The sequence below is a fragment of the Oncorhynchus keta genome, chromosome 1 (genome assembly GCF_023373465.1).
Source record: "Oncorhynchus keta strain PuntledgeMale-10-30-2019 chromosome 1, Oket_V2, whole genome shotgun sequence".
NCBI classification, from domain to species: Eukaryota; Metazoa; Chordata; class Actinopteri; order Salmoniformes; family Salmonidae; genus Oncorhynchus; species Oncorhynchus keta.
Window position 1 is genome coordinate 788,878 of NC_068421.1, and position 10,000 is coordinate 798,877.

A 10,000-nucleotide genomic window follows, 5' to 3' on the forward strand; every position below is an offset into this window, starting at 1 on the left:
AGACCGCTCTTCTCTTCCCTATGCGTTCCCCTCGTATCTTCTCCTCGGTGACACCAGACCTCCCTCTCTCCCTCTCTTCCTTCACCGTGTGCCTGTGGGCCAAGCCCGTCTCCGTCTCCAACAGAACCGTGCTGTTCTCCTACGGAACCAAACGGAACCCCTATGAGATCCAGCTCCTTCTCAGTGGAACCAGGGCTCTCTTCACCGTGGGGGGAGAGGCTCACCTGGTGGAGGGGCGGGGCGTGGTGAGAGGAGGATTTTGGACCCACATATGTGGGGCTTGGAGCTCTGAGCAGGGCATAGCGTCACTGTGGGCCGATGGACACAGAGTGGCATTCACACCCGGGGTGGCCGAGGGCCACGTGTTACCCGATGGAGGCTCCCTCCAGCTGGGGCAGGAGAAGAACGACGGCGGGGTCTCTGGAGGGTCAGGTGGCAGTGGGAGTCAGATGCCTGGGTTTGACGGAGGCTTCGATGCCAAGTTGGCGTTCGCTGGGAAGATGACAGGGGTGAACATGTGGGACAGCGTGCTGACGGAGGAGGAGATATCCCAACTGGCTTTGCAGGACGGCGAGGGGTGTGAGCAGAGGGGGAACGTAGTTGGGTGGGGCTTGACGGAGATCGTGCCTCACGGGGGTGCTCAGTTCATCAACTAACTCTGATGACGTTTTCATCATCATCCTCATCATCATCATCATTTAAATTAACTCTATCATCACCATTATAAACTAAGACCTGCAGTGCAGAACAGCCCAACCGGCTGAGACTGCGACAATAATGTGAACAACAACAACAACAACAACAACAACAACAACAGCAGCTCCCTTTAATGGTTAATGAGACTGTGACAATAATGTGTCCTGTTGGAGGAGTGGTTCCCATTTAGAGAAGCTGGAGTGTGGCAACACACACACACACATACACATACACACACACACACACACACACACGCACGCACGCAAGTCAGATGCTTGGGTTTGTGAACATGTGTGCGTAACAATAATGTGAACGCAAAACCAACACACACACACACACACACACACACACACACACACACACACACACACACACACACACACACACACACACACACACACACACACACACACACACCCTTGGTGAGAAGCATTAGTGTACTGTACATAGCCTTAGGAGGAGAAGTGGAGAAAACAGAATTTACCACAGATTTAAAGAGAGAAAAGGAAAGGAAAGGACCGAGGTGAGAGAGAGAAACAAAGAGCTCATTGTGTGGAAGGAGAGATGCTTGAGGGCAACTGTCACAAAAACCAGTCTGCAAGGGTCATCGCTCGATGGCCATGCCAGAGGAGGACAACATTATTACATTTACATTACATTTAAGTCATTTAGCAGACGCTCTTATCCAGAGCGACTTACAAATTGGTGCATTACATTATCTATACCATCAGAAGCTATGCCAGAGGAGGACAACATTATCTATAACATCAGAAGCTATGCCAGAGGAGGACAACATTATCTATAACATCAGAAGCTATGCCAGAGGAGGACAACATTATCTATAACATCAGAAGCTATACTAGAGGAGGACAACATTATCTATAACATCAGAAGCTATGCCAGAGGAGGACAACATTATCTATAACATCAGAAGCTATGCCAGAGGAGGACAACATTATCTATAACATCAGAAGCTATACTAGAGGAGGACAACATTATCTATACCATCAGAAGGCATGCCAGAGGAGGACAACATTATCTATACCATCAGAAGCTATGCCAGAGGAGGACAACATTATCTATAACATCAGAAGCTATACTAGAGAAGGACAACATTATCTATACCATCAGAAGGCATGCCAGAGGAGGATAACATTATCTATACCATCAGAAGCTATGCCAGAGGAGGACAACATTATCTATAACATCAGAAGCTATACTAGAGGAGGACAACATTATCTATACCATCAGAAGGTATGCCAGAGGAGGACAACATTATCTATACCATCAGAAGCTATACTAGAGAGGACAACATGATCTATACCATCAGAAGCTATCCTAGAGAGGACAACATTTGCTATAAATATCAGCATTATTTTTGCAAGTACGTTAGCTATTTGTTACTAATGGGAGTGTCAGGGTTAAGGGGTAAGGTAAATGGTAAAGGGTAAAGGGTTGAGGTTTGGGTTTAGTTGTTAGGGTGGCATTGTGGTTAGAAAACGTTTTACCGTGGTCCTCTCTGGCATGGCTATGTAGTAACATCCATCTGCATGCTGCTATAACGTTCTACCGTGGTCGTCTCTGGCATGGTTATGTAGTAACAACCATCTGCATGCTGACATAGGAGATTGCAACTGTTCTATTACTTTATAATCTTACATTTCCTGGAGGAAAAAAAAGTGAATCTTTTTTTCAATCGTTGTTTCCAATTTTTTTATATTTTTTTTATTTTTTTTATCAAAGTGTTTACATTTCAGATGTGACAAACAAAATATTTCAGTTGTTTTGTGTTTCTCTTTGTTTTCTATATAATCCAAAGGGGTTTATTGTGTTTCTCTTTGTTTTCTATATAATCCAAAGGGGTTTATTGTGTTCCTCATTGTTTTCTATATAATCCAAAGGGGTTTATTGTGTTCCTCATTGTTTTCTATATAATCCAAAGGGGTTTATTGTGTTTCTCTTTGTTTTCTATATAATCCAAAGGGGTTTATTGTGTTTCTCTTTGTTTTCTATATAATCCAAAGGGGTTTATTGTGTTCCTCATTGTTTTCTATATAATCCAAAGGGGTTTATTGTGTTCCTCATTGTTTTCTATATAATCCAAAGGGGTTTATTGTGTTCCTCATTGTTTTCTATATAATCCAAATGGGTTTATTGTGTTTCTCTTTGAAATGGGTGACAACAAGATGACACAACTATAGTGGCTCATTCCCTGTTGGTTTTGCGTCCCTTGTGAGACACAAACACTTGATTTGAAAAGAGGAACTGTGGACAATGTTGACAGCATTTTGTTAGGACCTCGCTCTGCTCTCTCATAGTAGGCAATGTTTACAGCATTTTGTTACGACCTCTCTCTGCTCTCTCATCGTAGGCAATGTTTACAGCATTTTGTTACGACCTCGCTCTGCTCTCTCATAGTAGGCAATGTTTACAGCATTTTGTTACGACCTCGCTCTGCTCTCTCATAGTAGGCAATGTTTACAGCATTTTGTTACGACCTCTCTCTGCTCTCTCATAGTAGGCAATGTTTACAGCATTTTGTTACGACCTCTCTCTGCTCTCTCATCGTAGGCAATGTGGATCAAATTGTAAATTGTTTTGTGTTTTTGTCAATAAGTAAAAATGAATGTATTTTGTATATAAATATTATTTTTTTGCATTACAGTAGGACTAGAATTGAAGACCAAGATATGAATAAAACTACATGTTGACATTATGCGTCTGACGCCTTTCTTCATCACCAACAGGAACAACACGTATAATTGTGGTAAATGCTGGTTTGTTTCCCCCCCCCTGTGTCAAAACGGCCATTTCACTCATCCCAACAACACGTATAATTGTGGTAAATGCTGGTTTGTTTCCCCCCCCCTGTGTCAAAACGGCCATTTCACTCATCCCAACAACACGTATAATTGTGGTAAATGCTGGTTTGTTTCCCCCCCCCTGTGTCAAAACGGCCATTTCACTCATCCCAACAACACGTATAATTGTGGTAAATGCTGGTTTGTTTCCCCCCCCCTGTGTCAAAACGGCCATTTCACTCATCCCAACAACACGTATAATTGTGGTAAATGCTGGTTTGTTTCCCCCCCCCCTGTGTCAAAACGGCCATTTCACTCATCCCAACAACACGTATAATTGTGGTAAATGCTGGTTTGTTCCCCCCTGTGTCAAAACGGCCATTTCACTCATCCCAACAACACGTATAATTGTGGTGAATGCTGGTTTGTTTCCCCCTGTGTCAAAACGGCCATTTCACTCATCCCAACAACACGTATAATTGTGGTGAATGCTGGTTTGTTCCCCCCTGTGTCAAAACGGCCATTTCACTCATCCCAACAACACGTATAATTGTGGTGAATGCTGGTTTGTTTCCCCCCCCCTGTGTCAAACGGCCATTTCACTCATCCCAACAACACGTATAATTGTGGTGAATGCTGGTTTGTTCCCCCCTGTGTCAAAACGGCCATTTCACTCATCCCAACAACACGTATAATTGTGGTGAATGCTGGTTTGTTTCCCCCCCCCTGTGTCAAAACGGCCATTTCACTCATCCCAACAACACGTATAATTGTGGTGAATGCTGGTTTGTTCCCCCCTGTGTCAAAACGGCCATTTCACTCATCCCAACAACACGTATAATTGTGGTGAATGCTGGTTTGTTCCCCCCCCTGTGTCAAAACGGCCATTTCACTCATCCCAACAACAGCTGCACATGTGGATGTGTTGAGTGATCGTTGCATATTAACTTAATGTAAAAAAGTGTTTCACTTCATTTCGATAGTCCTAATGTATAACTACATAACCACAGAGAGTTAGCGAATACACTGAACGTGCTCATCAGTTGATATGTAGTTGAATGTGAGGTAGATAGTCCTAATGTATAACTACATAACCACAGAGAGTTAGCGAATGCACTGAATGTGCTCATCAGTTGATATGTAGTTGAATGTGAGGTAGATAGTCCTAATGTATAACTACATAACCACAGAGAGTTAGCGAATGCACTGAATGTGCTCATCAGTTGATATGTAGTTGAATGTGAGGTAGATAGTCCTAATGTATAACTACATAACCACAGAGAGTTAGCGAATGCACTGAATGTGCTCATCAGTTGATATGTAGTTGAATGTGAGGTAGATAGTCCTAATGTATAACTACATAACCACAGAGAGTTAGCGAATGCACTGAACGTGCTCATCAGTTGATATGTAGTTGAATGTGAGGTAGATAGTCCTAATGTATAACTACATAACCACAGAGAGTTAGCGAATGCACTGAACGTGCTCATCAGTTGATATGTAGTTGAATGTGAGGTAGATAGTCCTAATGTATAACTACATAACCACAGAGAGTTAGCGAATGCACTGAATGTGCTCATCAGTTGATATGTAGTTGAATGTGAGGTAGATAGTCCTAATGTATAACTACATAACCACAGAGAGTTAGCGAATGCACTGAATGTGCTCATCAGTTGATATGTAGTTGAATGTGAGGTAGATAGTCCTAATGTATAACTACATAACCACAGAGAGTTAGCGAATGCACTGAATGTGCTCATCAGTTGATATGTAGTTGAATGTGAGGTAGATAGTCCTAATGTATAACTACATAACCACAGAGAGTTAGCGAATGCACTGAACGTGCTCATCAGTTGATATGTAGTTGAATGTGAGGTAGATAGTCCTAATGTATAACTACATAACCACAGAGAGTTAGCGAATGCACTGAACGTGCTCATCAGTTGATATGTAGTTGAATGTGAGGTAGATAGTCCTAATGTATAACTACATAACCACAGAGAGTTAGCGAATGCACTGAATGTGCTCATCAGTTGATATGTAGTTGAATGTGAGGTAGATAGTCCTAATGTATAACTACATAACCACAGAGAGTTAGCGAATGCACTGAACGTGCTCATCAGTTGATATGTAGTTGAATGTGAGGTAGATAGTCCTAATGTATAACTACATAACCACAGAGAGTTAGCGAATGCACTGAACGTGCTCATCAGTTGATATGTAGTTGAATGTGAGGTAGATAGTCTGCAGACTAACTAAGCCCAACTTCTGTTTCACTTGATTTAGATAGTCCTAATGCATAACTACAGAGAGTTACTAGAATGACAAGAAATATGCTGTTAAAGTTGTAACTGCTGATAGTATACAGATCCTTTCTTGTTGAAGTCAATCCCCCCTCGTATCCCTTCCTCCCTCCCTATCCCCGAGACAAGGTACTGTATCAGCTTATGCATGCTTCACCCACTCTTTACCTCGTTAACCCCGCCCCCTGCCCCGTAGCCCAGGGAACCAATAACATTTGACCTCTCCCTTCCCAGCAGCCACCAGTTCAGGAAATAGGATGATGTGATGTGGTTCGGGTGAGGTCAGGGGGTTTGGGCAATGGGTGGCTGAGTTTGGGGTGGACAACCGAACTTGTGTTACAGTTTTGTTACAGCCTGAATTCAAAACGGATTAAATATGTATTTTTTCTCTCACACAATATCCCAGAATGACAAAGTCAAAACGTTTTTTAATTTTTTTTTTATTACAAATTTATTTGAAAATGAAATACAGAAATATATACTTTTGTAAGTACTCACAACCATGAGTCGATACTTTGTAGAAGCACCTTTGGCAGTGATTACAGCTGCGTGTCTTTCTAGTCTCAGAGCTTTCCACACTTTTTTTTCAGGTCTTGCCATTGATTTTTAAGTAGATTTAAGTCAAAACTGTAACTTGGCCACTCAGGAACATTCACTGTGTTCTTGGTAAGCAACTCCAGTCTAGATTTGGCCTTGTGTTTAAGGTTATTGTCCTGCTGAAAGGTGAATTCATCTCTCAGTGTCTGGTGGAAAAGCAGACTCAACCAGGTTTTCCTTTAGGATTTTGCATGTGCTTAGGTCCATTAAATGTATTCTTTATCCTGAAAAACTCCCCAGTCCTTAACAATTACAAGCATACCCATAACAAAATGCAGCCACCACTATGCTTGAAAATATGGAGAGTGGTACTCAGTAATGTGTTGTATTGGATTTGCCCCAAACATAACACTTTGTATTCTGCACAGGCTTCCCTATTTTACCTATTTTCAATTAGGTTAGTATTGTGGAGTAACTGTTGTATTTACATTTACATTTAAGTCATTTAGCAGACGCTCTTATCCAGAGCGACTTACAAATTGGTGCATTCACCTTATGACATCCAGTGGAACAGCCACTTTACAATAGTGCATCTAAATCTTTTAGGGGGGTGAGAAGGATTACTTTATCCTATCCTAGGTATTCCTTAAAGAGGTGGGGTTTCAGGTGTCTCCGGAAGGTGGTGATTGACTCCGCTGTCCTGGCGTCGTGAGGGTGTTTGTTCCACCATTGGGGGGCCAGAGCAGCGAACAGTTTTGACTGGGCTGAGCGGGAACTGTACTTCCTCAGTGGTAGGGAGGCGAGCAGGCCAGAGGTGGATGAACGCAGTGCCCTTGTTTGGCTGTATGTTGTTTACCCATCCTCAGTTCTCTCTTATCACAACCATTAAACTCTGTAACTGTTTTAAAGTCACCATTGGCCTCATGGTAAAATCCCTGAGCGGTTTCCTTCCTCTCCAGCAACTGAGTTAAGAAGGACGCCTGTATCTTTGTACTGACTGGGTGTATTGATACACCATCCATAGTAATATTCAGTGTTGTTTTATTTATTTTACTTTGACACATCTACTAATAGGTGCCCTTCTTTGCGAGGCATTGGAAAACCTCCCTGGTCGTTAGGGTTTACTCTGTGTTTACAATTCCTTGCACGACTGAGGGACCTTACAGATAATTGTACGTTTGGCGTACAGAGATGAGGATAGTCTTTAAAAAATTATGTTACACTTTATTATTGCACACAGAGTGAGTCCATGCAACTTATTATGTGACTTGTTAAGCACATGTTTACTGCTGAACTTATGTAGGCTTCCCATACAGGAGTTGAATCCTTATTGACTCAAGACATTTAAACTTTTCATTTTTAATTCATTTGTAAAAATTCCTAAAAACATAATTCCACTTTGACATTATGGGGTATTGTGTGTAGGCCAGCATAAAACACATCTCAATTGAATCAATTTTAAATTCAGTCTGTAATACAACAAAATGTGGAAAACATTTTCTGTATCTGATAATGAGCTAGGTCTGTGGGGTTTACTGTAGTTGCTTGTAAAACCTTAATGAGGTAGGTCTGTGGGGTTTACTGTAGTTGCCTGTAAAACCTTAATGAGGTAGGCCTGTGGGGTTTACTGTAGTTGCCTGTAAAACCTTAATGAGGTAGGTCTGTGGGGTTTACTGTAGTTGCTTGTAAAACCTTAATGAGGTAGGCCTGTGGGGTTTACTGTAGTTGCCTGTAAAACCTTAATGAGGTAGGTCTGTGGGGCTTACTGTAGTTGCCTGTAAAACCTTAATGAGGTAGGTCTGTGGGGTTTACTGTAGTCGCCTGTAAAACCTTAATGAGGTAGGTCTATGGGGTTTACTGTAGTTGCCTGTAAAACCTTAATGAGGTAGGTCTGTGGGGTTTACTGTAGTTGCTTATAAAACCTTAATGAGGTAGGCCTGTGGGGTTTAATGTAGTTGCTTGTAAAAACCTTAATGAGGTAGGCCTGTGGGGTTTAATGTAGTTGCTTGTAAAAACCTTAATGAGGTAGGTCTGTGGGGTTTACTGTAGTTGCTTGTAAAACCTTAATGAGGTAGGCCTGTGGGGTTTACTATAGTTGCCTGTAAAATCTTAATGAGGTAGGCCTGTGGGGTTTACTGTAGTTGCCTGTAAAACCTTAATGAGGTAGGCCTGTGGGGTTTACTGTAGTTGCTTGTAAAACCTTAATGAGGTAGGCCTGTGGGGTTTACTGACCGGAGGAGCCAGACCAGGGCAGCCAGACCAGGGCAGCCAGACCAGGGCAGCCAGACCAGGGCAGCCAGACCAGGGCAGCCAGACCGGAGGAGCCAGACCAGGGCAGCCAGACCGGAGGAGCCAGACCAGAGCAACCAACCCAAGACCTCACAGCAGTAACTGGGCCTAACAGCCTGTGGGCTAGAGTACAGTATGGAATGACAGAGAGCCCTGCTGAACCTCACCCTAGTGCTTTAAAGGCTGTTATCTTGAAGCTAAAGTAATCCCTACTGACCCTTGTCCCTGAACACTACTTCATATTGCTTACATTAATGTACACAATAAATAATGCTTTTAAGATACAGTTGAAGTCGGAAGTTTACATACACTTAGGTTGGAGTCATTAAAACTCGCTTTTCAACCACTCCACACATTTCTTGTTAACAAACTATAGTTTTGGCATGTCGGTTAGGACATCTACTTTGTGCATGACACAAGTCATTTTTCCAACAATTGTTTACAGACAGATTATTTCATTTATAATTCACTGTATAACAATTCCAGTGAGCCAGAAGTTTACATACACTAAGTTGACTTTGCCTTTAAAAACAGCTTAGATAATTCCAGAAAATGATGTCATGGCTTTAGAAGCTTCTGATAGGCTAATTGACATCATAAGAGTCAATTGGAGGTGTACCTGTGGATGTATTTCAAGGCCTACCTTCAAACTCAGTGCCTCTTTGCTTGAAATCATGGGAAAATCAAAAGAAATCAGCCAAGACCTCAGATTTTTTTTTTAAACCTCCACACTTCTGGTTCATCCTTGGGAGCAATTTCCAAATGTCTGAAGGTACCATGTTCATCGGTACAAACAATAGTACGCAAGTATAAACACCATGGGACCATGCAGCTGTCATACCGCTCAGGAAGGAGACCCGTTCTGTCTCCTAGAAATGAACTCACTTTGGTGCGAAAAGTGCAAATCAATCCCAGAAGAACAGCAAAAGACCTTGTGAAGATTCTGGAGGAGACAGGTACAAAAGTATCTATATCCACAATAAAAACGAGTCCTACAGGACATAACCTGAAAGGCCGCTCAGCAAGGAAGAAGCCACTGCTCCAAAACCGCCATAAAAAAGCCAGACTACGGTTTGCAACTGCATATAGGGACAAAGATCGTACTTTTGGGAAAAATGTCCTCTGGTCTGATGAAACAAAAATAGAACTGTTTGGCCATAATGACCATCGTTATGTTTGAAGGAAAAAGGGGAAGGTTTACAAGCCAAAGAACACCATCCCAAACGTGAAGCACGGGGGGTGGCAGCATCATGTTGTGGGGGTGCTTTGCTGCAGGAGGGACTGGTGCAATTCACAAATTAGATGACATCATGAGAAGGAAAATGATGTGGATATATTGAAGCAACATCTCAAGACATCAGTCGGGAAGTTAAA

General features: G+C 42.3%; 2 protein-coding genes across 3 annotated transcripts in view; one reads left to right on the top strand and one right to left on the bottom strand.

Moving 5' to 3' along the window:
* The window catches only part of LOC118378376 (pentraxin-related protein PTX3-like), a 20,338-nt gene extending 16,926 nt beyond the window's left edge, over positions 1-3,412 (top strand). For both annotated transcript variants that reach the window (XM_052526444.1, XM_052526478.1), the window contains one exon: positions 1-3,412. This exon is cut by the window's left edge and continues 6 nt beyond it. In XM_052526444.1, the coding sequence (XP_052382404.1) occupies positions 1-656 (656 nt within the window). In that variant the 3' untranslated portion in view covers positions 657-3,412.
* Positions 1-10,000, bottom strand: part of LOC118378378 (ventricular zone-expressed PH domain-containing protein-like) — a 280,439-nt gene that overhangs the window by 186,958 nt on the left and 83,481 nt on the right.